Source organism: Agelaius phoeniceus, chromosome 6 (genome assembly GCF_051311805.1).
Source record: "Agelaius phoeniceus isolate bAgePho1 chromosome 6, bAgePho1.hap1, whole genome shotgun sequence".
In the NCBI taxonomy this organism is placed as follows: domain Eukaryota; kingdom Metazoa; phylum Chordata; class Aves; order Passeriformes; family Icteridae; genus Agelaius; species Agelaius phoeniceus.
In genome coordinates, this window is record NC_135270.1 from 23,112,882 (window position 1) to 23,140,100 (window position 27,219).

General features: G+C 40.6%; 2 protein-coding genes across 2 annotated transcripts in view; both read left to right on the forward strand.

The window, feature by feature from the left end:
* Nucleotides 1-4,391, forward strand: part of HSD17B12 (hydroxysteroid 17-beta dehydrogenase 12) — an 82,999-nt gene extending 78,608 nt beyond the window's left edge. Inside the window, exons 10-11 of the mRNA XM_054635588.2 lie at nt 2,400-2,549; nt 2,692-4,391. Coding sequence (XP_054491563.2) covers nt 2,400-2,549; nt 2,692-2,796 — 255 coding nt within the window. The 3' untranslated portion in view covers nt 2,797-4,391. The remainder of the gene's footprint in view (nt 1-2,399; nt 2,550-2,691) is intronic.
* Nucleotides 4,392-5,729: 1,338 nt separating this feature from the next.
* Nucleotides 5,730-23,820, forward strand: ALKBH3 (alkB homolog 3, alpha-ketoglutarate dependent dioxygenase). Its single transcript, XM_054635143.2, has 9 exons — nt 5,730-5,859; nt 7,115-7,227; nt 8,388-8,422; nt 9,297-9,344; nt 10,936-11,039; nt 12,226-12,314; nt 15,147-15,356; nt 21,849-21,947; nt 22,481-23,820. The coding sequence occupies exons 1-9, from the start codon at nt 5,790-5,792 to the stop codon at nt 22,571-22,573; spliced, it is 861 nt and encodes a 286-aa protein (XP_054491118.2). The 5' UTR covers nt 5,730-5,789; the 3' UTR covers nt 22,574-23,820.
* The last annotated feature ends 3,399 nt before the right edge of the window (nt 23,821-27,219 follow it).

Genomic DNA, 27,219 nt, shown 5'->3' on the forward strand with positions numbered 1-27,219 from the left:
ATTTTGAGTGTGAGCCAATTTTAATACACATCAGAGCTGTAAGCAGTAGCAAATGTTTTAAGTGAGCAAGACATATTGTACTGACATAAGCTACTTTTCAGGCATGTTTTGAAACTATAGTGCAGGCTAAGCTTTCCCTGAATAAGGAGAGTTATTTGTCCAGGTAGTGTGGGTTATATCTGTTAGAATGTAAAATGCTGAAAGGCTTGAAGGAGTGATTTTTTAAAAATCTGTTATGCCTGTTTTAGATACAGTTCATGAATCTCTGAATTCCTTGTGGGAAGGAAGAAGGGGAGAAAACTAAATAGATTCAGCAGGTCTCTTGATATCTATTAAAATAAGGTCCAGTTAATATAAAGGTGGTAAATCTAATGTATCTGAAATTAAGTACCTGCTTTTTTGTTTTTGGGAGTGCATCTGGGAGAAGAAAAAGGTTGGAGTGTAATCCCATGTTTCTATGTGCCTTGAAGTCTGTGGATCAATCCAGTAGTGCTACCATATGCTTGCTTTTTCAAGTATCCTCATGCACAATTGTTTGCCCCTTCATGCTATCCAGTGGTGTAACTGAGTAATGCAGTTCACTTCTGAAGTTGTTTTGAGCAGAGAAGGATAATAGATCACATCTATTGCTCCTTTCTTGGTGGGGATGTTGTAGAAATAATTTGGTGGTGAATAAGAAACTTAAAATTTTAACTTTTAAAAATATTAAAATAATAACTATTAAAAATATTTTTCAGATTGCATTTCTAAAATGCAGTCTGAAAAATAGATGCAGTTCACATTCTGGAGCTGAAATGAGGTACCTATGCTGCTGTGGTAGCAGAAGGAGTAGTTTTCTTATCCAAGCATTTGTAGCTTTTGGTGACTTTAAAGGCAGTAGTAGCTGCTTTCACTTCTGAAGTTTAGGTCTCCATGATTTTCCTTCCCATTTGAAAGTGGACTCATGTAGTAGATTACTGAAAGTCCTATTTATAGACAGAAGGGCACAGTTTTTATGTTCTCAGGTGAAGGAATGAGCAGACATACTAATGTTTCCTGTTTGTGGTGGTAAAATTTCTGTTGACATGTGCACAGCTATGGCATGGATACACACTCAATGACAACTGAAGGGGCCCTTTCCCTGCTGTGCTGCTGTTGAAACAGCAGATGTTTCTGAATTCAGGCATGTGTGGTTGTTCTTTAAGAAACTAACATGGGAAGCAGGTTTACAAAATGTATTTTGCCCAAATAGACTCTTTTTTGAGACGATATTCTCATTTGGAGATGAATTAGCAGAAGTGGACACACTCTCAGGCACTTGCTGTTAAGGGATGGCAATGGGAGCACTCAGAGATGGGCAGTAGTGGATGGATGTATTGAATCAGTGCTAGAGCCACTGACAGTGTCTTAGGAGGTCCTTGTAAAGTGGTGACCAAGTTCCAACCTCTCTAGGTGTGTTGAGTTATGGTATGTTTAATATCTGTTTCAGGGCTGTAGACCAGGGCTTTTTTGATTACTTTTTTAGAGGCAAAAATTGAGGACATGTTGAAAGCATTGCCAAAAGCACGACCATGAGGAAAGAATATTGCTTTCTACTGTACATGTGCATTTGCCTTCCTTCTCCAGCAGGGTGAGGTTGGGATAAGTGCAACGAGGTTTTGGATCTTCCAGGTCTATCTTGCCCTACCATGGACATGCCTTTGTTCTGTCAGCATCCCTCCATCAACATGTATCTGTGCTGCTTCCTCTTGTTTCTCCACTACAGACACTTCTGAGACCTAGCATAATTTTCTGTCTTGCTTCCAAACATGGCTATAAAAGCTCATTAACTGTCCTCTGTTTCTTGATCTTTCCTTCTGTCTTTTCACTCTGGTACTAATACTCTCCTCTGTCCTTTAAGCCCTGCTGTGGAGCTACAAGCTCCATGTTTCAAGTCTCTGGACATTCTTTTCTCCTTCCTCCTCCCACCTTGTACTGGTGCCAAACTGAGGAGCTTTTGCTGTGAAATTTCCTGTCTTGGGTTCTGCAGCTCCTTCCCAAGCAAATGTTGGGGGGTTACTACAGAGAAACAACAGTACAGCATTTTCTATTAAACAACTGGAATGAAGTTTTGTGCTTACAAGGCCAATTGTAAGAATGGCTTTTCAACCCTACACTTGAAAGAGTGGTTTTTCTAGGGCTCCAGCTGGTGATGTTGACTGTCAGGAGACAACTGAACTATGTACAAATATGACCCATGTGTTATCTAATTAAAAAGTTCTTGATCTTATATTGGGGTCCCATTGTGATCTTAGAACTGAAAATAAGGCTGGCTTAAGCTAGAATTCAGTGTACAGATTATCTGATTTCCAGTTACATTTATGGATCTGTAAGTTATCTTGAAAGCATTCCCTGCTTAACATGAGTTTTCCTGTGTGCAGAGTGTTCTACCATATTATGTGGCAACAAAAATGTCCAAAATCCGCAAGCCAACCCTCGATAAGCCCAGTCCTGAAAGGTATGTCAGAGCTGCCTTGGGCACGGTGGGCCTGCAGTCCCAGACCAATGGGTACCTACCTCATGCACTCATGGTAAGTCAATGTGAGGATCTGAAATGTCCTTTGTGTTTATTATGGAAAAAAGAGTAATTAGTACAGGTTACAAAATGCTGAGACCTCACTCCCTTCTTTTATTTTTCTTGTTTTGTTGTTTTTTGTTTTTTGTTTTTTTTAGGGATGGGTCATCTCTCTTCTACCTACATCTGCTGCCATTAACTTGATAATGAAAACAAACAAACAAATTCGGGCTCGTTATTTTAAAAAAATGAAGGAGAAGTAAGTGGGAAGCAACTTGATCTTGGGAACATGGGACTCCTGCAAGTTCCACACCATGCTGCAACATCAAGTAGACCTAATGTTTTAAACATCTCCAATCATAGGTGTGTTTTCTAACAAAAGAATAGTCTTGTTTTGAGGATACAGATGAAACAAGACTGTTGACTTCTAATATTGATTGAAAAATAGGCTTTATTTGTTTATAGCTATTATGAGGGGGGAAGTGCTTTGAACTAAAATTGCATTGTGCTTTACAAAATACTTTCATGGACTTGATCAGACATCACGCTCTTGAGGAACATCTTGGTTATATAGTGTCCATCATATCTATTCTTGTGCTCATGGGTGAAGGGCAGAAAAAGAAGCAGTTCTCATATATTCCTGTGCAGGTGGGCAGGAGAGGAAAGGGAGCATAATTATTTTAAAAGGTAACCTAGTACTATTTCCAGACTATTGACCTCTTGAAGCTCAGGTTTTGGATACTTGCAAGGATTCTGCACTATGAGTCAGCTCATGAGTGCTCCCCTGCTTACATGGTCCAGTGTGATTTTTTTTGGTTATGAACTTGAGGGAAATGGGCCAAAAACAGAAATAAATGTAATAGCTCATCTATAAATATATACATAAAGTAACACTGCAAAAAGCATTTAAAATCTTGGGTCTTGAATATGGATTCTAACTTTTCAGTAATATGTAATCTTCATGATTTGTAATAACATTTTTAAAAGTTCAGTGCCTGCTCTTTGTAATAGGTGGTGATAACACAATGTAGATAAATGTCACAAGTTACATGTTACATGCTGGTTGCTATGTAAAAGATTATGGGTACTTTAAATGCAGAGCTTGAAATGAGTTACTCTCCTTGTTAGCAACGGTGGTTTAAATTCTTTTTGAAGTTATGTATCAGTCTGTCTTTCTGGTGAGGTCTTTCAAAATGTGACTCCTGAATATTTGATGGCTTTAAAAATGAGAACCAGGAAATGTCTTAAAGAGTAGAACAGTTTTAATTTAATTGCATTACAATTAACTGATTTTTTTCATGGTTCTGTTCCAAAGTGGAATGTTCCTATAAGGCTCAAGTTACTTAACTCCTGGACACAGGGATCAGAGTACATGAGAAGTCTGCACTGCTGTTGTCTGTGTTTACCTACTCTTTATTAAAGATTTTGGTCTCTAACAATCCTTTTTATAAACATAAAATGTATAAAACTTGCAAGGCAAATGAAATTGCAAGCAGCTACCACTGTTTTCTGTGGTGACTTCCTATGGTTGAAGAGGGGAGGTTTTTTTCTGTCTTTCAAAGAATAATTTCAAGCTCTGATTTTGAAGTAAGCTGTGTTGCACTGAGACATGATTTGGGGCTAACATTTCTGTACATTGAAAAAACCTGAATACCGATGCAATGGTGCTGATCAAATCTGAGATGCAGATCCTATCCCTTAGTTTTCTTAATTTTTTGGAACAGGGATGGTGAAGTTGGTGGTATTAGTTCTCTACGAGCACATGATTTGGTTTGCTCTGGATGATGTGAAAGCATTGGACTAAAAAATCTGTATGTTTTTGACTTTGTAAAACTAATAAAATGGAAATTACTCTTGAGTCTTTAATGTGTTATGTTTTTCTTATAAAAATGTTTGCGGGTACATTGTCCTTTATTGTGAGTAATAACAATAAAAATTACTCTAATTTACATGCCAAAACCAATGCTTATATTAATTTGTTTTCCTGGCTGTCATCTACCCCCTATCTGGGGTGCTTTAGGCACAGCATCTCTGTCCAGTTAAGGTAGGTGACTCTCCTGCTCTCCTCTGCACCGACTCTCACCTTGAATACTTTATGTGCAGTTTTGAGTGCCACAATATAAGATACAAAGCTATTGAAGAGTACAGAGGACAACTGTGAAGATGGTGAAGGGGCTGGAGGAGAAGCCTTGTGAAGAGCAGTTTGAGGTGACTTGGTTTGTTCAGCCTGGAGGAGACTGACAGGAGACCTCATCACGGTCTTCCTCACAAGGGGAGGTGGAGTGGCAGACACTGATCCCTGTGGAACCAAGGGAACAGCATGAAGCTGAGTCTGGGGAGATTTGGGTTGGATACTAGGAAAAGGTTCTTCACCCCAAGTGCTTGGGCACTGGAACAAGCTCCCCAGGAAAGTAATCATGGCACCAAGCCTGACAGAGTTCAGGAAGTGTTTGGCCAACACTCAAAAAGCACATGGTGTGATTTTTGGAGCTGCCCTGCGCAAGGCCAGTAGCTGAACTTAAGATGATCTTTGTGGATCCCTTCCAATTCAGGATATTCTATGATTTTACAGTGCTGATGCTTTAAATAAGCAGAATACAAATTTTATTAGTACTGTTAAGCTATTAATAAACATTTATTTCCAGTTAACAATTTTCTAACTACTGAAGGTCTTTAGAAAGGTATGCAGAGGGAACAGCATGCACATCCAGCTGGCATAGAGGGAGGCACCGAGGTAAGGAGGTTCTCTGAGCGCTTGGTCCCTTTTCACATGGTGTCAGGCTGCAGGTTGGGTTCCCACTCTCATGCCCTGAGGTCTTCTATTTTCCAAGCTGCAGCAGGGCATCACTAAACTATTTTTTTACCTAAATTTTATTTACACTTTAACCTAAATTACCTCGACTTTGATTTTGAATGTCTGTTCACCTCAGCGATGGAGGTAATGTCCATTTAATAGCTGTCCATGTCCTTGGGACTACCCTGGGCACCTGTCAGAAAACAGGAGGGGGTTTCTGGTGCCTTCAGCCCCGTGCCTTGCTGGTTCCAAGAAGGTTTTTCTTCCCGGCGCCGTGCAAGACCCGGGCTGCGTTTTCACCCCCTGTTGGAACGGGACAAGGAGGGCGGGAGGCGGCTCGGGCGCGGGGCACCTTTAATGGAAGCTCAGCCCCTGCGTGCGCGGCGGGCGGGCGGGCGGAGCCGCGGCCTCACGGCCGGGCCCAGGCGCGGGCGGGGCTCGGGACCCTGGGCAGGGCCGGGCATGGCGGAGCGGCGGCAGCGGGCCCGGGTGCAGGGCGGCTGGGCCGGCGTCCCGGCGGGGCGGCCCGCAGGTAAGGAGCGCTCACAGCCGCCCTTCCTTTCCTTCCCGACGGCCTGGGCGCGACGGGGCGAGCAGCAGGCGGGGCGCCGGTCTCCGGCTGCACTTTCCGACCGCCCTGCGCGGGCCCGTTCTTCCCGTTCCCGTCGGTAACTGAGCTGCAGGTGTTCGAACCCAGTTTTTGAGTGGAAATTTGCGCCTGTGCCCCCGGTGCGGCGGTTTTGGCTGCGGAACGCAGGGTGCGGGTGTGTGCTGAGGCGCACGGTGAGGTGAGCGCGTCGGGCGCACCTCCGGCAGCTCCAATGGGACGAGTGGAGTTTGGTGCAGGGGACTTCTCTAAGAACAGTCAGACGCTTCTTATCCATAAAACGCGTTATGTGCCTTCGTTTGGCTTGTCACGGGGAAAACATTCTAAAACAAAGAGAAGTAGTGAGAAGGGATGGAGTTGTAGTGTTTTTAGCAAACACTGAAACCAAAGAGTGCAGAGGCAGAGGAGCACTTTGAAGGTTTCCAGTCTTGCAGGAGGGACTGGTTTGTTTTTGTGAACATGCTCAAAACATGTTCCACTCATTGATTCTAGTTTCCATAAAGCTCCCCTATCTCTGCAGACTGAGCATTCTAGGCAAGCTGATTTTTTTTAAATCATGAAAGAGAATAGCCAATTATTTTGACTTATGCATGTGGCCTCAATTTTCTGTCACAGGTGCATTTCATTGTTTCTATTCCTAAAGGGATTTAAAAAAAAATCCCCATTGAATTACACAGAGTGAAGACTGTGTTTCAGGCCCATTTTAAAGCTTGTTTGCATGCATAAATAAAACACCTGAAGTAGTGTGCCAAAGTTGCTCTTCTGCTTTCTCCCTGGTTTAAAAATTCTGTTTTAATAAAAATATTTTTGTCTTTTCTTTTTTTTTTTCCCTAAGAAAAGGAATACAGAGGGAAGCAGCTTAGCTGCATGGAGCAATTTCTGCTGGTGTGTGATAGGTGTTTGTTTTAGAATTGAAAAGTTATAGATGTCATCCTTTCAGATAAAAGTACATTTTCAGTTTTGTTTGTGGAAACAAAATTAATAACAAATAAATAATAAATACATATAAAAAATCAGTTCCTGTGCAATTTTGACTCTTAGGTTTGGCAATTTCCTGAAGTCTCTGCGACTCATAGGAGAATACTCCAAGGAATGATTCTATAAGTTTTTCCTAACTATATTTTTTAGTATGGTGATACTCAATTCATGTGATCTTTTCTTCCTTCTTTCTTTCTTTTAGCACCAAAGGCACCTGTGGCCAGCAGCCTTGCCCTTGCAGGTACAAGGCCAGCATGGAAACAGAAAGATCAGCCTCACACTCCAAAGCAATTTGTCTTTGAAAAGCCATCAGAGGTAAAGCTTACAGGGTAACTAGCAGAATCTTATCTGTTATAAAACTTCATATGACAGGTAACAAGGTAACAATTATTTGAGAATATAGTTAGTTGTTTAAAATCTGAGCTGAGCTTTGAGCTTTTGCTAAGCAGAGTTGGCAATTGTTTTGTGTATATGGGGAAAAGAACTTGGTTATGGTCCCTCTGTTTAGCCTGTTCAAAACTACTCTTTTATAGAGAGCCAAAAGAATATGTTTTACTAAATATTCAGTCTGCAATGTCCTAAGCACATTTGAGCTCTTCTTGTTTTCCTCAGGGGGGGTGTCTTGTCTTAACTTGTTAAAGGGGAAGAGCATGGTATTTGTTTTGTAGACTTTATGTCCCATCAGCTGATGAAGGATATTGTGCTCTATGCAGCGTATGGAAACTTCCTTGATTGGGGAAAAAATAATAATGAGCTCTTCTTTCTAAGTTAGACCTATTTAAAAGGCTGTCATCTAGGCTTGGAAGACTTGAAGATGGCCTGGGAAGATTCTCTTTCCCCCGTGGCAGAGACCTGCTATCTGTATAGTACTATATTTTGATGCTCTTGTTGCCTCAGTGCAGTAACTCCTTGCAAATCAGAACTGTACTGAGCTCAGAGAAGAGCAGCATAAATCCCTTAGACAAGCAGAATGATAGCCAAGGCTGGATTAAACTACTCTGTCTCTTAACAAAATACAGCTATCTCAGCTGTGCAGACAGCTTTACAGTGTAAGCTCCTGCTATGTCTGATCTTTCATGTTTTGCTCATTTGACTGAGACCTGCAGTTTGTTCATGTTTCTTAGGGTTGTTCTGAAATTTTCCTTACATGAGGATATTTTTATAAATATAAAAATAAGAATTTTCTTGATTGCAGTTGATAAATATCAAGTATTGTGATGTCTAAATAATTTAGAAATCAGTGTCCTTTAGGGGGCAGTTGATGGCTAAAAACCAGCCTGCAGTGGTAGCTGCATTTGAGAGTTTCTGGGGTGAGGAGGGAGTGGCTGAGCTGTTACTGCTTCCCTCTTGCCCTGAGGTGTGTTTTTCTCACTGGCCACACAGTGTGTGGCTACACAGAGTCACTAGAGATGATGTTTGACTGGAGAGTGCCAGGTACTTTAATATTCACTGTGTACTGTCTTGTTGCCTTTCAGGTGGAGCGCAGAGTTCCAGAGGCAGGTGTGATAGAGTGAGTACCCTGCTGATTTCTCTGCACCTTTACTGTTGTCATGCTCAGGAAGAGTAGAAACTGGACTTTTAACCCTTTTATCATGAGCTGAATGTGTTATCAGGAGAGCCCAAGTCTGTTAACTGGTTTTTATGCCTTTTGTATAGCTGGCAAGCCAGTAACCATGAAGAGTTGAACATTCTGGTTCAGCACAATTGCCAGTATGTCTCCTTTGTTAGCAGTGTACATTTTTCTGGGAGAGTCCCAGTGTAAACTGTGCTGGAAATTACTTACTCTGGAATATACCAGAAATATAGCTGGTATGGCAGCTTCTTTCTGGACTCAGAGAAGTAGTTGATAGTAAGTTTCATAGTGAAGCTGGGTATTTGTATGTCACTTACCCTTTGTGTTGAAATGGGGATCTTCCCAGGATAACTTTGGGATGAAGCGTGACAAAGTGTGGTGCTGTATGGTGGAGTTAAGATACTGAAAATCCAGCTTGGCTCAGTTTGGCTGTCTTGGTAGAATTTTCTTTCTCAGTGTATCTATAAATGCAAACATAGTGAATCTGAGTGCAGTCATGTATGTTTGTCTTCCTTAGGTTCCCTGTGACATCCCTCTTATGTTTTTTCCAAGAGCCCTAAAGCTGTACAGAGTCTTTGGTGAAGGGAGGGACAGAAAGTACACACAAACTCATTGGCTTCTGCAGCGCACCTTGCTGCCTTACTCTGACCTTTATGTCCAGGACATTAGTTCTTCCCTTTTCTAACTTTCTTTTCTCTTTTAAAGAAAACTTTCCCTAGTCCAGGCCTATAGCAATTCTAGTCTGTGCTGCTCAGTCTAAGATAATTTCTTGTTTGTCTTTCTGATGGCTCTTTCCTTTCTACATCCTCAGCAAGCCTGGTGTGTATGAGCTCAGCAAGGGACCCACTGGCATTTCTAGGTAAGTGGATGAAATGTGAATGGTTTTTGCAGAGTAATGTGGTGGTACTTAGCTTTCTGAAGTCCAGTCTCTGCAGAGGGTTTTGACTTCCTCAGCTGCACATGGCACTTCTTGTGCATCATCTGTCTAGAGTACTTCTGGAAGTACTTTTGAGTGGCACATAGCAGGGCCTGAGATGGTTCTGAGCAGCACTGAAGAGAAGAAACAGAAACCTCTTGACCTATCATGTGTACTGCATCTGGTGCTCTTTCCAGAATAAGGACAAGGGGCTCTGTCCATTTGTGTCATGATTCACAGTAAGTTGCTGATGAGAATTTGGATCAGTATTCCTGTTTTAGCAAATGTGTGATGTCTGTTGTACAGTTAAGAGCAGCCCAAGACTTGTAGCTGTAAATTGGAATTGTTTTAAATAAATCTAATGAAAACATTTAACTTCAGGCAATTCTGGTAACCTCAGGATTGTCCCTTGTGCTTATATGCCATGCCTTAATTATTTCAGCTTCAGGGCACTTCAAAACAAAACCTACTTGTTCTGTGATTCCTACTAACTAAAATACATTTTACCTTGCTGTCTTAGCTGCAATATCAGTATTAAGCCTCTTCTTTTGAATTTTATAGGTTTTTATTAATAGTGGAAAAAATGCCAAGGACATAGTAATTTTTTGTGCATTTATTTAATTTCTTCTGATTATTATATTATTTTATTTTTGTGCCTTCATCTTAGTTTCTTCTGAAGATGCAAATAAATCTTTAAAGTATTTTGAAAAGTAAAAGTTTTGACCAGCTGGAAGGAGACAAGATACACAGTCAGCTGGGTTATCCTGCATTTTTCTGGAGTTTGTTTTCATAATACACTGATGGAATATATATATTTCTGGAAAGTTAATAATCACATTTGTGTATTTTTTAACTCTTTTACTATATACTCTTACTGTGACGTCTTTGGGGTATGAAGTACTTGTGAGAGTAAACTGCTGTTAGCAGCATTCCTACTCTGCAGCCCACCACAGTGGTTGTGATTCTTGGGTGACCTTTAGTCCAATCAAGATATTAGATGTACATATGGAAATGAAAAAATAGGAGATGTTTAATACTGTCCTTATAGGAGATGTTAAATACTTTTCCTTATGCTTTGAAAAAGAGAACAAAAATGGCAGTAGGGATAAAGGGCTGTCATATTCTAAGTGATGTGGAGATGGTGAATAAATTATTTACTTAATTTTGATTGTAATGCCATAATCAGGTCTATCTGATTTATCAGATGTGAAGTTAATAACAAGCAGAAGGATGCCATTTTTCACAGCATATGGCTCATTCTGGAATTCATGGTATGTTGCTGGTTGTCATATGTTTTATAAGTATTGAAAAGAAATTACATTCATTTGGTGAGGGTAAGACTCAACAGGAGCCCTTCTGTTCTTTCCTTCACATCTGCTTTTGGCTGTGGTCAGAAACGGGGTACTGGGCTTTGACTTTGGATATGATGCATTGCAGCCATTTCTAACTCCTTTGGGAATCCTGGAAATGAAAATTTTTTCCCAAAGCAGATATAGAAGTGTATATTCCTTCCATTTTTCTTTTTCATCCTTAGGATTCATTTGATTCCTGGCTTTATTGACTCAGAGCAAGCAGACTGGATGTTTGAGCAGCTCCTCCAAGACATACCCTGGGGTCAGCGCACTCACGTCAGGCAGGGTAAGGAGTGTGTGACCACCTTTTCAGGTCATTCACAGGTCAATTCCATACCAGAATCTGTGCACTGTTTGGAATTGGTTTTCATTTTCAGTGTTACCACTTCTTCAAGTTTCCGTGCAGGTTTTCCATGCATATCTGAAGGCTACTGCAGCTTACTTTTCAATCTCTAATATCATGTTACTATTGCCAGCTAAATGAGATATTTCCAAAATAAAATCGCCTGTCTTAAAAATCTTGGAATTTTACTGTTTCTTCTGTCATTTCCAGTTCTTTTTCTCACTCATTTTTTAAGATTTAGTCTGGCCACTATCACACAATCTTCCAGCAATACTTAAAAACTGTGTTCTTGGAGGTTTCTTTCATGAGGTATATTTTTGCCTCTTTTACTGAAAATCCCAGCAGAGCATGTTCATTTTCCTTTGGCTTTAGTTATTGGTTGCAATATGTAGTAGGTGAAGAGGCTGCTATTCTGGATTTGTTCACTAAGGGGCACCTGTTCTAGCCAAATTTTGCTTTCAGTCAGGAACTGATGTAAGATAATGTATCAGAGCAGTTACTGGATGGGACTGGAAACTGTCTTCAACCTGTGTGTTTGTTGGCTGGCAATAAAGGGACAATATAATGGAGAATGCTACCTGTCAAGCATGAGAAATAGTTGCCAAGATAGTCTTTTCAGAAGCCAAAAATTATTTTTAACCTTTGTGTTACACCACAGAGCACGAACACATTTGACAAAATATTGTGTCCAGCCTTGCTTCATTTTGTTTCTGTGGTGTCCCAAGGATGCTACAGTCCTTTCTACTTCACCCTTTCCAGTGCATCCATCTGCATCTTGCAATTTAGGCCAGCCTACTGGGCACCAGAACCAAGTCAACTTAAAGCAAGATAAATGTTCAGTTTTGTTTGCTATCTTTAACTCATCCAGTCTCTGCTATGTCTGGCATTTAGGGGTAAGAAAATTGATATGTTTCCAAGATTTTAGCAAGGTAATTCCTCTTGCAGATGTACACCTGATTTTGAAAAATTTAATTCCTTCACTTGAGTTCATTATGTTAAGGGGCTGCTTTTTTAACTTTAGGTAAATGGACAATATCTTTTTGATCAAGTTTCTTGGCAAAATGGCATTATCTTTCCATTTTGAAATCGTTTGATAAGTCAACTGAAAAAGTCTTCCTGGTTTTTTCAGAAGTATCTTTTGAGGAACCACGGCTTACATCCTGGTATGGGGAACTTCCTTACACATACTCCAGAATAACAATGCAGCCAAATCCAAATGTATGTATATGATTGTATGTGTTTTATTATTGTCTACAGAGAAATCCTTTGCAGAGGTCAAGAGACAAAATTTCCCTCTATCCTCTATTCTAGCTATCTAGAGAATCTGTTAGCAGCAGATTCTACTGGCATGTGGTCAGTTTTATACAATACACTTTATGAGGGAGTTGACTGAGAGCAGCGTGATTTAGTTGTCAAATATTGTCAAAAGGAGGTTACTACTCTAGAGTTTAAAGTTTTGCTTTGGGTTGCTGTAGCTTTGTACAAAACTCTGAATTGCTCTGTGTGACTTATTCCAAGCATCTTTGTATGGCAGATTTTACTGCCCACACTAATACTGATTTTTTTGCTGTAAAGATACCATAATACTAATTACTGAAATAGTTATTTTCAGAAACACTTAAGTTCAATACTGCTTAAATGAAAGTTTAGGCATATTTTGGTTCCTATGTGGATGCTATGAAATTCACACATCTGTGAGCTGCTGAGCAGCTCATCTGCTTAGCATCTCCAGATTGTAGCATGTAATTTCCCACAGTGTTTTGGAAGAGTTAAAAGCCTTCTAAGTGACTCAGTGATGTTTCATGTTTTCTCTCCCTCCCCCTCTCTCTCTCAGCCTGTTGTCCCATCAGCCTGTCTCTTGGTATTGCTTTGTTTAAAATTTCCACAGCAGTAATTAGGTGTCACTGTTGAAAGCTGGATAGCATGAGAGGAAGGTGTCCCAAGTCCCAGAACTGCTGCCAAAGTGGGATGTTTGGGAAGAGTTGGAAAGGCACTATTTAACATGATGAGTTGTGAAGATTTCATAGTCTCAAAAATACTGTAGTTAAAAATTCTATGGTCTATGGAACTTCTGGTGGAAAACCAAGCATTTCTTTAGCACTCATTTGTGAGTACTGTTTCAGATGGGCTTTTCTGAAAGCTGAATGGCTTTAGGGATTGGAAGGGCCCTCACAAAATCATTCTGTTGTATGCTAATGATTTAAATCCAGATCAGAACTGCCTGTTGTGAAATCCATTGCTGTTCAGAGATTGGATAGAGCCCATATACCCTGAATTCAATGTTTCATTTCAGTTTGCATCAAGCTCTGAGTTAGCACTCATTGAGCCACTGGCTTGTTTCTCTCATCCAAAAGGTACAAGGCCTAAATGAATCACTCAGGCTGTGGTTCTGTCTTTTATTCTGGAATATTTCTGCTTTTTACTGAGAGGAAGAAACTCGAGCAGGCAGTGAGATGCACTGGAGAAGTTGCATAGCTGGAAGCCAGCCCTTCCCCAGCTGGAAGTTGCCCATAGGCAGATCTATGGGTACGCTGCACAGGGACACTGATATTTCACACAGCTTTGCAGGTGGGAGTACCTGCAGCTTAGAAGAGTAGGGGTGGTGTAAAAGTACAGTCCCTACCTGTACAATAGGATTTCTAGCACAAAAATATCTTGAGCAAAATGTAATTTAGTGCACAGCTTAGCCAAAACTGATTATTCCCTTAAACACTTGATCTGTAGGAGTAATTAGTTTTGTGTCCCTCCTTTTTTTTGTTTGGTAAGAATTGGTAAGCACTTCTAGATATAATCCAGTGTTTGTGCCTCAATGATTTTTGTTATTAGAAAATGTTTTTCTGTAAGCAGTGATAGAGTTGTTTCAACAAAACTACTTCCACTGCTGCAGGTTTGTAGTGGGCTTTCAATTACATTGTAAAATTCACTGTATGGTAACATGTTAGTGATACATACTTCTGTGATGGAAGTTGAAGAAATATAGTCCTAGTTGGTCACTGAAAAGTGCCCTCAATAATTCTTGTTGGACTCCTCTGCACATTCAGGCAGCCCAGTTGCAAAGCAAACTTTTTTGGGGTGGTATTACTGCTTTTCAGTTATGTTCCATAACTGCAAGCTGTGTTTACCTAGAATTAATTAATCACATGATGATTAATTGTTGAAGGCATGACTTAGCTGGAAATACCCATTAGAGAAAGATGGTATGTTGAGGCTCCTGCAGTGTAACCAATAAGTTAAATACCTGTTAAATTTGAGGAAGCTTGGAAAGAAGGTAGTTCAGCCTTGTTTTTTTTGAGATGAATACTAGAAAATATTCTCAGGTGTCTGTTGCTTTTTCTGTCAGTGGTGCACTGGGAGATTTGGAATCAGTTTCTTATCCTCTCTTGCTCTCTGTTTCTGCTTACATAATGGGCAAAAATTCTGGCCTACATTGCTTTGGCTTTTTTTTTTTCTTTATATATTTGTGAAGTTCTTAAAAGCACTCTGACAGATGAAAGTCATGATGTAACTTCATAACGTTAAATAACTGGACTGAGTTGTAATGGAATGTACAGAGCTTCCCTGGGCTGTGGGTTCAGCAAGGTGTTAGCAAAGGAAGGGATGAAATCCAGGGCCAGTGACATTGGTTTTGAGACCCACTGAAGAGTTACAGTGTTGAAGTTAAAACCCCAAGAGGTGATGAGTTGAGCTCAACAAGCTGTGTTAACAGAGTGGGGACAGAAGGCTGTGCTATGCCAACCATTTCCTCTTGTTCTCTGTCAACAGCTGCAGGCAACTGAGAGCAGTGTCATTTAGTCACTGATTGCCTCCATTAGTATGAAGGGCAGTCTGGCTTCAGAGTTTTAAGAGACGATTTAGTATTGAGTGATGGGTAACGTGCCAATATGTCACAGAAAGCTCCACCCATTCCTCTTCTCGTCTAAAAATATCATCAGAATTGCTGTAATTTGTTTGATTTAAAGTTTATTGTGAATAAAGTGCGGTGTATTTCGTTTCTTGGTGGTTTTTGCCTTCTGTTCCTGGCATTTACATTTGCCTCTGTGCCGATTGCAGTGGCATCCTCTGCTGAGCGTGCTGAAGGAGCGCATTGAGGAGTTCACTGGCCACACCTTCAACTCTCTGCTCTGCAACCTGTACCGAAGCGAGAAGGACAGTGTGGACTGGCACAGTGACAACGAGCCATCGCTGGGGGAAAAGCCTGTCATCGCCTCACTCAGCTTGGGCGCTACTCGGACCTTTGAGATGAGGAAAAAACCTTCCCCTGTGAGTGTTCATACCACACTGAGAGACTCTCAGAGCTACTAACAGGTTTATTGTTTTCCCCGTTTAAGGAAACTTAATTACTAAAGCATTTCTAAGTTAATGAAAGCACAGCTTGGAAAGTTCTGTGGAATAAGTGTAGGGCTCAAGAAATGTCTCGCATGGACCGTGACATTCTGAGGGTGGGGATGGGAGCACTCTAATATAATGTGCAGCAGTGTAGTGTAGTGCTGCAGTGAATTGAAACCTGGGCAGCCTTCTGCCCAAATAAGGGCCCTTTCTGGTACTTAAAATGAAATCAGTGATGCTGGAAGTGGACTTAAACTGTGCAAATGAACCAAAGAGTTGCATTTTCTTAAGCTCGGGACAATGTTATGTAATGCAGAGTGTACGTGGGGTGAAGAGTAGTTCTGACTACTCTTGTAAGTAAAAATCCTCTTGACAGTGTTTGCACTTTGATGTGTGTGTATTCAGATTGAGGGACAGTGAACAAAGGGAAGAAGCTCATTTCTTTTCCATGAAATGCCTTGGAAGCTGTCACATCATATACTGGCAGGCTAAACAGAGATCCTCTACTTGGATAAAGAGTCCTGTGGAATATCCTTTTGGGAGTTAATTGGTGACTCAGTAGTCCCTTTCTAGGTAAAGTGTTGTGCTCGAGAGTGCTTTGTTTATAAGCCAGCTTAAATTTCCCAGTTTGTATTTATCCAAGTAAAGGATTCACATGTGTTGAGAATACAATTTTAGGGTGTCCTGTTTCAGATGAATTTTCTGCTTGTGCAGTCTTTGACACTTTGGAAAGAAGTTTGCTAGCTGCTTGTGTTGCTATTTATTCTGAGTAGGTAGTACAGAAAGCAGAGGTGATAATTTTAACAGTGTACAGGAAAACTCTCTGCTGACATACTGAAGCCTGCCCATCAAGAGTCACCTTGGGTCACCTAGTCTGAACAGAAAAGGTCAGAAATTGAACCAGAAAACAAAGAGTTTGTAGTTTTCACCAGATCTCCAACTTGTAAATTCTTTGTTGCCTGAAGTGAATTTAATCTTGGTCCCTGAGCATGAGATCACATAACCAGTCTATTATGTCAGTGAGCATAGCATGAGTAAGTATCCCTGATGCTGTGTTGATAATAAAATGTCAGCTGGAAAGTTTATTCCTCTAGAAAACTGTAAATGGTGCTTGGATTCATTTTAGAGGTCCCCGTGTTCCCCATCAATCAGAACAGAATCAGAATAAAATACACTTAAACTTTATAATAAACTTTGCAAGTTCTCTCTTAAAAATCAATCCTAGTTCTTGAGTAAGATGCCTTTTTTATAGATTTTCTGAAAAGACACCCACTATTAGCAAAGGGGAAATTCAGTCTGTGCCATTTGTACTTGACTGCCTTGTTTGAGCTGTACTGCACGATTTCTTCCCTTTTCTTCCAGAGATGGATGGTTTTCTATAGATGTATCCCTCAAGCTCTCCTCTTTTTTTTTTTTAACACCTTTGACCTGATATTTCTGACTAGCTGAGTCTTGCTATGAAGTGTATCCCTTTTGCAAGTGACATACCTTTTTCTGAGGTAGAATCCCCATGTGCAGATCTTTGGAATAGTTGCTTTTAAGTGTGTCCTGTGCCTGAGGGAATTCATACTTAATAATTACATGGCACACATTATGTATTCTTTGCACATTCCCAAAGACTTAAGTTTCCTCAGAGCATCCTATGACAATAGATGCTTTGCCAAATGGGAGTTACAAGAGGCTCTGATGGAAATTACAACCTTTCAGGCTGTACTAAATAAGTAATTTCCATACCCTATTGTACTGTAGTGTTCTCTCTTTCATTAAGAGAAAGTTAAAACTGGTTGTAGATCTTCGAAGTTTGATCATTCCTTTTTTAAAAAGCAATTTACAGGAAGAGGAATGTAATCTAGGGAAAAGGAATTAATATTAACAGTCATCACAGGCATTCAGGCTCTCCCTGGTTTCAGTATCAGCCAGTATCAGTACATTGAGTTTTCCAGAGTTAGCCTTCATTGAGGAGGGAAATAGAAAGTAAATCCTTTTCCTCCCAAAATTAAACCCGTTTGAGGGCCAACACTGTGCTATTTCAGATTTTAGGGTTTCAAAGACCTTCATTTCCCTCTGTTCTTGTAAGTGCTTTTAAGTATTTTGAGATGAAAGATAAAATGAACATACAAGATGAGAACATCACTTATGGTAGAACATCACTGTGGATCCTTGGTCCTAGGAAAAAATATGGTTTCCTGTGTGGGACCATGTATTGAGTACAAAGCTGAATGTACCACAATACATAGGCAGCTTGAAGGGCAGTTGAAGAGTGCCAGATCAGAGCCTTCAGAGACTTCAGTTCATGTTGGTATCTCTACAAATATTTTCTAGGTTATCACTTGAAATGTGGATGAACCTGATAGTGAATAAAATCCTGTTTCTGTAATTGAAAAGATGACCAGTAGTGTTGATGGGTTACATTTTCTGTACATGTTTATGTGAATTTTGACAATTGTCTGTTAGTAGTTTGCTAGTGTTTATATAAGTCACTCTGAAACAATTACACAATCTGAAATCTTTTTTCACTTGGCAAAAATGAAAAGAAAGTTACTTAGGTTCAAGTGTTTTTTTTTTATTATCCTGAAAATTGTTCTAGGGTGAGGTAAGGAAAGGTTCAGTCCTCTGCTTTTCTTTTTGGTGAGCACTGTACTGGGTAAGTCTTCATCATATAATAGAGGGTAAAGGAGTGCAGAGACATGCACAGACTATTTATATCTTCTTAACCAAGCATTCTTTGTGGATAAGTAGAAATAATTCTTACTAGGATTTCAGCCCTGTGCATGTTAAAAAAGCTGCAAATACGTTTCAGGTGTAAATTCATCACTGGAATAAGGAGACTTCATGGGAATTAACATGACTCCAGCAACAGTTTTATTTTGCCTGCTGGAATTTTTAAGCATTCTTTTTTCTAAATACAGCCTCTTCTGTTTATTTGGACCAATTACATGATAGCAGCTGGTATTTTTCCTTTGCTTTAAATGGTTTCTAGGGTTTTTTGGATGCCTACTTCATGGTTAAAAGTCTACAGTGATGTGGCTTCTTCTATTTTCTTCTTCCAGTTCCAATAATTTACTTTAACCTTGCTCCTGCTTTCTTGTTCCTCCTGCCCCCATCATTGTAGCTCCTGCCTACACTGAAATCAGGAGAGAAGTGCTTTGCTTTGGAGCTGTGATTCATACACAGTTCACACAGCTCCTGTTGAGTCAGTGAGTCCTCGTGTGCTTGCCTACAGCCTGAGTGTCACCACTGTGGCACTGTGACCTCCTCCCATTGCCCACACAGCCTCAGCCCCCAGGCCCACCTGGACATGACTTCATCCTGCCAGTGGGGAGGAATTGGTTTCACTCTGTGGGATGGGTGTTTCTGATACAGCCTCACCACCATTTCTACTATTGCTTGTTCACTGCTCAGCTCTGAGACAGGGCCAGGTTATCTGACTGTGTCCTCCTGAAAGCTGAGTGGGGGCAAGGGTGATACCTGATGTCCTGCCTTCCACTGGGAGGTGCCCTGGGGCAGGGTGGGTGCCATAGGGACAGCTGGGTGGTCATCCAGAATGGCCATGTGAACTGGAGAGAGAGTTAGCCAGCTGTCTGCTTGCCCTTCTTCCATCTATAACCAAGGAAACTGATGGCTGCTGGGAAAGGAGGGAGCTTCACACCTGTTAGACAATAGCAGGATGTTCTGGTGTTCAGAGAGTCAGCCTTGAGATGAGTCTGTCCTTCACATGAATCCCTGAAGCACAGTCCTTTTTTCCTTGCAGAAGGTAAAGCTCTCCTAGTACTTCTGGCAAGAGCAGAAAAATAACCCTTTGTGACATAACAGACCTAATTGAAGATGAATGTGGGAATCTGGAGCATGGTATAAGCAGGGATTCAGACCAAGATATGAAGCCAGGTTAAACTTTTAGATTGGCATCAACGAGATTCACAGACAGTGGTGGCTGCAGTGGAGGAGGAGGTGTTGTCCACCAGCAGTGGCAGGCTTGAGAAGCTGTAGGCAAGCAGAGGGGAAGAAGGGAGTGCTCAGCTGCAGGACTGAGGGAGTCTCAAGTTAGGCCTGTGTAGGCAGACCAGTGCATTATGTGAGCAAAGGGCAGTAGAACTGATACTCATCATTACTGAATCTGTAAGGAACTGCAGTGAGGATTTTGTCAGAGACAGTGAAAATAGACATGTTCAATGCAGAAGTACTGGTAGGTGAGAATACTTTGCTGTGGAGGAGGATGTTTACACAGCTGGTGCTAGAGATGTATACTGGAGAACAGGGATACAATCAAGATGAAATCTGAAAAATTCAAGATTTGAACTTTTTGTAAGGATGATGCTCTTGGTACTTGGTAAATAGGTGAAGCAGAAGACTAGAAGCCAGTATTCTCCATGAAAAATGCTGACTTTTGAAATTGAAAATGATTTTGCATCATTTGCCTGTATGAATACATTATTATTTATACATTCTTCTACAGGATGTTTCCATTTACTTTTCCTTATAATAGAAGATTCCTCTACACTGTCCAGAAACCATTTCCTACAACTATAGCAATGAACTTTACTGAGACTTAAGAAACAAACTTGGGTGATTTATATAGATTTGTACTAAATCTTTTCTCTTTTTGATTTTCAACAAAACAACCTTGATGGAGTCCAGGAATTCTTACAGATTTTGTATTCACAGCTTCCCATCAACTCACACTGAGCTTTCCTTACTTATTAACTGTAGCTACTGTAATCAAGGATTTTTAAAAAAGTTTAACCAATGTACTTGGATAGTGTAAAGCTTGGATTGTATTGAATGTGTAACTCAAGATTATGAAAATTCTAATATATAAAAAGCAGAACAGTTGCTTTACTATACCTCTTTTTGTAAGCAGGTGGGTTTGTGGTACATATATAGAGTTACAAAATGAACATAAAGAAGTCACCTGATGCACTTTCCATGTTTGTTACCAGAAAGTCTTTTTCACCTTCAATGCCAAAAATAAATTTTCTTCATAAACCTCTTGACCTCTGAAAGTCAAGTGAGTTTTCTGTATGTCTGACATCAGCTCTAGGAATAAAAGTTCTGAAAGGAGCTTTGGTTGACAGTAATGGCACATAAGAAAGTAAGAACTTTTTGTTTAGCTTCACTGGCTTTGCAAAGCAAATGGAAATAATAATCTCTTTTTCTAAGTAAAATGGAGTTCAGAGATGTCCCATTTAAACCAGAAACTAATTGTTGTTTTTACATACTGACTTTTCTAAGCCTAAAGGATGTTTTCTCCTAAATCATTTATCTTAGCAGAATTCCTTTTTAATTAAGATGAGCAAAGGATAAAAATAAGCCCACTGTTGTCCATCACAAAGTGAAATGATGTAATCCTCTGAAATAGAAAATATGCATGCAGTGATATTTCTCTGCTTTTCCTCAGCAGTCATGTTTATAATACCTATTTTTGGATTTTTTTTCTCGTTTCCACTGACAATAAGAAAATGTTTCCTGGTACTGACTTGATACCAGCCAAGCTCTTTGCATTTCAGGAAGTGCAGTCCTTTTTCTCTATGCATCTTATTTATAAACACACACACACTCCTTGGTGATTTTCTGAAAATCAAACTGGTTTAGTTTAGGACATAATTTTCCCTGTATTTGTTACTCTACCTCATTATTTTGAGCTTCTCAGCAAGCTGTGAACTTTTATAAGGACAAACCTCCTTCAAGCTGGACTGCTACACACTGAGCAATGTATAACTCTGATTTAAAGTTGGAAAGGATAGTGCAGAGCAATAGAAAGTTGCTGCTCCCACTCAATGTGGCATGTGTGAGACCACTGCTGGGGTATGTCACTATGTCTAGTTGTTATATTCGAGTTTTAAAATACTTGCACATAATCTAAAGGCTTAACAAAAGTTTGCAAAATATTTGCCTTTTAGTTTAGCATTATGTTTTGCTTAGTGGTGATTAATACAACTTGTTTTACCATATATTATAGGAAAAGAAGATTTTTTTTTTAAATAAGAAAAACTTCTTCCAGCAGCTAGTGCCATAGCAGCATGTAATGTTGTAACAAGAGAAATTCAGAATAGCAGGAAGATGTTACTTTTGATGAAGTAGTTAATTGTTGGACAACCACTATAGGGTGGCTGTTGCAGCATGTCTCCACACTGAACTGTTTAAGATGTTTCCACAAGGTTTGCACCCTCACTCCAGAATTTTGCACTAAATCCAGGAACTAGTTGTTGAACTTTACCTGTGGCATCTGGCCAGCGAGATGCAGTGGCTTCTTTTCATCGTTAAAATGCTCGGCTCCTGGGCTTTGAATGAAATACAGAGAGGTTTACTGAGACCTCTTGATCTTGGAAGAGCCTCCTCCCTCACAGGTGTTTTAAGCTCTGCTGTAAAGGACTGGTTTTCTAGCAAATGCCCATGCCTGCTTCTTCAGTGTCTGATGTTTCTTTTTAGGAAGAGGATGGAGACTATACTTATGTGGAAAGGATTAGGATCCCACTTGATCATGGGACTCTGTTGGTGATGGAGGGAGCCACCCAGGAGGATTGGCAGGTAAGAACTCCTTGGCACTGTTTATGTGCTTTACTTGCAGTGGAGTTGTCCAGATCTGCTGAGGCACTCCCATGAAGGTATGGGACATTGTGCTTCCAGTGGCACAGTTGTTTTCCAAGGCATTGGTATTACTTTCTGCCTGAGAATTTGAAAGCACCCACAGAAACAATGGGTTTGCTTTCATGTGCCAAGTAATGCAGTAGGAATCAGTTCAGATGTTCCAGCATTAAAGTTCAGTGACGAAGGTTGCAGCCTGCAGTGAAAAGAACAAAATCAATATAGAAATTTAGAATATCAAAAGTTGTAACTTAATAAGGAAGTCTACAGTAATGTACAAAGACTTCTTGTTTTCAGTGGCCCTGAGCAGTCAGAACCTTTTTTTACCTTAGCTAAGTGTTAAGAAATATGAATAAACAGCCATCACAGGAAATGAAGGTTTTAGTCATTGTTTAATTGTTTGATGACTTGTATTTTAAATGCACCAGCTCATGCTTTTTTTTTTTTTTTTTCCCCCCCTCTACTGCCACTTACAGCATCGAGTGCCTAAGGAGTATCATTCTAGAGATGAACGAATAAACTTGACATTTAGGATCATTTATCCAGAACCTGATGGAGTTTGGAAGTGAAGAGCCACTTTGGACATTGTTGGATGTACACCCACAGCAGATCTAGAGCCTTAGATTGCTAGAGATTTAAAGGAAGCCTTACAGAAACAGAGTTCCCTAAAGTCATGGGGAAAAGAGTTGATATTATGAAGACCTTTGGCAATCAGAAGCTGCCTGTGTTATGTGGACAGAAATTATATGTTACTAGATGAGACTAAATCACAGGCTTTAAGTTTTTGAGCAGTTATTATTCTTAAAAGAGCACAAAGCAGGTGAAAGATGTGAGAGGTCCCAACTGGAGCAGACAGATTCAGTGAGCACATAGTTTGCACCTTGTCTTGTCTCTCCTTTACTCCCAAGTTGTGATCTCTGTTGGAAGTAATGACAAGATGGGATTCTGTAATGTAAAGCCACCTCTGTGTGTCTGTACAGAAATGAGAAAGCTGCACTTGGGGATGATCTCTGGGTATTACTCATTTCACCAAAGGGTGGTGCAAACACTGCTTTTAATCTGTAGGTTGCAGGGTCTTTTCCAGTTAAGCAATCAGTTTCATAACTTAAATAACTACTTGAATTATACTGGTGTCTAGTGGAACAGAGGGTCAAGGCTCTCTTCTGCCATGCACTCTGTGGTCAGACTTTATCCTCACTGTTTATCCATGTAGACAGGACAAGCAACAGAGACATCTGACGACCCTGCTTCTGGGTCAGTGCATTTTGCATTAAAGAATATCACTCTTGAGCCTCTCTTATCTCTTGAGCCTCTGCTGCCACAGATCAGCAGTCAGCACCTCAGAGCAGATTCCAGGCTGACTTGCTGGAATCCTTCAAGCTTGCCTGCTGCAACTCACCTGCTGCTGGGAAGCAGTGGGCTCATGACTGGAGTCTGGATGTTAAGTCAGGAGTGCTGCCTATGTGATTTAGTTCTTACTGCAGCTAAATATCATCACTGTACAGGATCAAATCATAGGTTTGGTCCATCTTCACTGCCTAAGGTTTGCCAAATCATAGGTTTGGTCCATCTTCACAGGATCTAAGCACAGGGAAATACTCTATGCCTTGCAACACGTTAACTTTGTTAAGCAAGCTAATGTCCATCTTCACTGTAAGAATAAATTGGTGTTGGGAAAATATCTGCATTTTCTTAGCCAGCATTTGTCGTGGTTTCAGTTCTTATTTGGTGAGAGCAGTCAAGTTATTAATACTTAGTTATGCCTATGTTTTAATGTTATTGATGACATAAAAGACATAAATGTTGAGCCATTTCACTCCCTGTGGTCTGAAATTGGGCAGAATAATTTCCTAGAAACAGCTTCTCTACCTAAACCACCATACATTATTCTTCTAAAATGAATGAATGTTACTAGAAAACTTAACTTCATTATCTAATTATGTCTTTACTTTCATCCCAATTTTTACAGAAATGTTTTTGGAGTATTTTAATGTTATTTCCTTGCATTTGAAACTTTTGTCTAAACTCTGTGATACATTTCATGGGAATCAGAGTTGAAGGAGTCAGACACTTTCATATTTACCTTCTTTGGGTCATTGGAACTTTGTGCACATCCCTGTGTGTGTCCAGGTTTGGCAGTCCTGACAGAGTGGGTGTCCTTAACCAAGGGACAGTGCTAATTTGTCAAGGTACTCTGAGAAGGCAACACTTTTGCCCATATCGCTTCATACAAGCTCCATTTGTTTTCACTTTGTTAAGAGCAGCCAGGCTGCAAGAAAGAGTAGGAGATGGGGATGAGTTGGAAACTTTTAAACCCCCAAACCTCAGCTTGTGGAAATTGCAACTCATTTGAATTCAGTGAATCTATGGCACATAACTAATGACCCTGGAGGCTGATGCTGTTGTGGAAGAGCAGTTTTTTACCTCCTTTTCTTGGTTTCAATTTGTCATGTTAGCAAATTTTGGTTTAGTTTCTTTACTTCCTTTCATTTGGGAAAAGACCAAGATTTCCTCCCGAGAAGTGAAGTGATTTATAGGAGAAATGTTCTATCCCCCAGCGCTCCTTTTGTTGCTGGAGACTACTGCATTCTGCTTTCTCTCACGTGTCAGCTTCACTGTATCCAAATCTGTTTGACAGTGAGGGGAAGGCATATGGCATCATTCCCCAGCCTGTCCTGTGTGTACTGGCTGCAAGGGGAACACTTGGCCTCGGGGACAAGTTTCTTTGTCAGCTGGGAGCTTGTGGTCCTTCCTTCCTTCCTTCCCCCACCTCTTGGCCAGAACAGTCAGCTAGCCAGGTAGCACAAATTGCAACCCCCTGCCTGCCAGGACAGCAGGAAGTGGCTTTGGGCAGAGGAGATCCCAGCCCAGGACTCCTCAGGAGACCTTTCTGCAAGGACTTTCTTGTTGGTAGAAATTTGTTCCTGAATGCTACAGGCCCTCCTGCTGAGTTCTCAAAATGGATGTGCACAAAAGTGACATTTGAGAGTTCTTGAGCTGGTGGTGTTCTCTTGGCACCTAAAGATTTTTCACTAGAGACCAGGGCAACGTGCACGTTTCTTGTGCTGTTGTTCAGCTGTTTCTGCTGTTGCAGTCAAGTGCAAAGGGCAGCGTGTTTAGGATGGTAAATATGCAGTTAGGTTCTATTCTTTAACTTAAAGATAGGTGGAGAAACCTTTCCCCGAGTTACATGGATTTGAAAACAGTGCTTCTAAAAATGTCATCCAAAAGAATTACTTTCCAGTTTAAAAGCTTGCTTTCTTCCTTCTCAGGACTATTGTGAGATTCTCAGCCAACAACTTTTTGAAAAATAATTTAAACTCAGAGTACACTAAAGTAAAATATACTATTTATATGTTCACAGAGGATTTTGTTTTTGTGATTTGCACCAGATTCTGTCCATCTGAGGGGCTGCAGCAGCTGCTGAGAGCTGCTTTGCTTACAGAACACCTCTCTGTCACTATTTTTATGTGGAAGATATAAACTGTGGGTTTACTTTTTTCCTTTTCTTCAAAATACAGAATGGGTTTGGGTTGGAAGGGTCCTTGAAGATTTCAGCAGAGTATGTGTCCCTTCCAAAAAATGCTCAAAAATTGCATTCTTCAAAATTGTTTGTCTTTGGCTTTCAAACACGTGGAATCTACTAATAACCCCAGGTAAGATTCCCTTTTCCAAAACAGCCATCACCTTTTCCAAAATGTGATGGCCCTCAGATTTGATGATAAGGAGCAGATGAATGGAATCTTTCTTGGGAAAGGATGGACAGTAGCCTGCCTTTCTCGGGGAACATGCAGGATGGAGCTGGTCTGAAAAAAAACCACACCTGGATCCATATGTAACCATTCGTTTATTTAGCAGCTCTATGAGCAATGACATTATTAATTAACCACGCTGGTGTCAGGCATCACTCTGTCCCCATGCTACTTCTAATCATTTGTCACAGAATACTTGAATATTCAAGCACAAACTCTTGGTGAGGTTGGAGTGTTGCTGATTCAATACTGCACTTCTGGGCCACAGTGGGTTGATCTGAGCCCACACCATTTGAAATCAATAGAAAAGTTCTGTCACTTCTCTGGGTTTTGGGTTTTTTTTTGTTGTTTTTTTTTGTTTATTTGTTTTGGTTTTTTTTGTTTTTTTTTTGTTTTTTTTTTTTTGTTAAAGCCATAGATAATTTGATAATTTTACTTCATCTGTGTCAGATGAATTCTGCCTGTGTCTTTTCTGATTGCCATGACTTACAGGGTTAGTATAGCTACAAATGGTAATTTATAGCTACAATAGTAATAGAAAAGGAGACAGGGTGCCAGGAAGGGGTTAAGAAGTCAGAATTTTCATACTGTAGTGTTGGCAAAACACAGAGGACTGTTCTCCTGGGGTTTGGGATAAAAGATGCATGTATGATGGGTGCTGTGAATCCATAATGCCTCCTCCTCAAGTGCTGCTACTATTGCCTTAGCTCAAAAGCACTTAACACCCACTTTGCCTATTCTGGTCATAAACCTTTTCAGAATGGATGGGAAATCTACCTCACTATGGTTTGTTTTCAAAGTGCTTTTCCATCCTTGAGGTTTCCATAGCAACCTGGATAATTTGTTTAAATTGGAGCATCCTGGCCTGTCCTGTCTGCACCTAAGTTCTGCTGAGATCTTGCAGGTATCATCTCAACATGCTGGGGAGTGCCTGGTGATGGTTGGCCAGGAGAGCGCTGGCCCTTCCCAAAGAGTCACCCACTCATCAAGGTGACAGATGTGTGCTTTCTCCCCTGTGTTCCAATGTGATTTACCTCCTCCTCCTGTGTAGTGTTCAGAAGAGCTTTGTGGAGTTATTGCCAGCTCCCTTGTAGCTGGCAGGTCCTTGGTGGCTCACGCTGGAAAAGCACCTCTCGAGGGATCTGGGAGTAAAGTAAGTAAAGACAGTGGGGACTGTATTGAAGAATTTAAATCAGAATAAGGAGCAAGGAGGTCTGTTCCATGGCTCTCCCATTGTTTGTTTGATTCAGGTTTCCCAGCAGAAACACAAATTTTGTTGTGTTCACACAGGAGACTTTGCTGGCTGAGCGAGACTTAGAGCAAAGTCTTCATCACAGGATCCTCCTGACAGACAGTGCTCACTGGATCCAGAGTGGTGCTCAGCTGGAAGCTGTTTCCATCTAAACTTGGGTGTGCAGCTGCTTTGCTGGTCACAGAGGGTGGTGCTTTTCTGTTGCTCTGCT

What these genes read in the sequence shown, in the direction of transcription:
- ALKBH3 (XM_054635143.2), top strand. Translation starts at nt 5,790, where the DNA reads ATGGCGGAGCGGCGGCAGCGGGCCCGGGTGCAGGGCGGCTGGGCCGGC. An exon ending in GCGCACTCACGTCAGGCAGG is followed by an intron (nt 11,040 to 12,225) that starts GTAAGGAGTGTG and finishes TGGTTTTTTCAG; the next exon opens with AAGTATCTTTTGAGGAACCA. An exon ending in TGAGGAAAAAACCTTCCCCT is followed by an intron (nt 15,357 to 21,848) that starts GTGAGTGTTCAT and finishes GTTTCTTTTTAG; the next exon opens with GAAGAGGATGGAGACTATAC.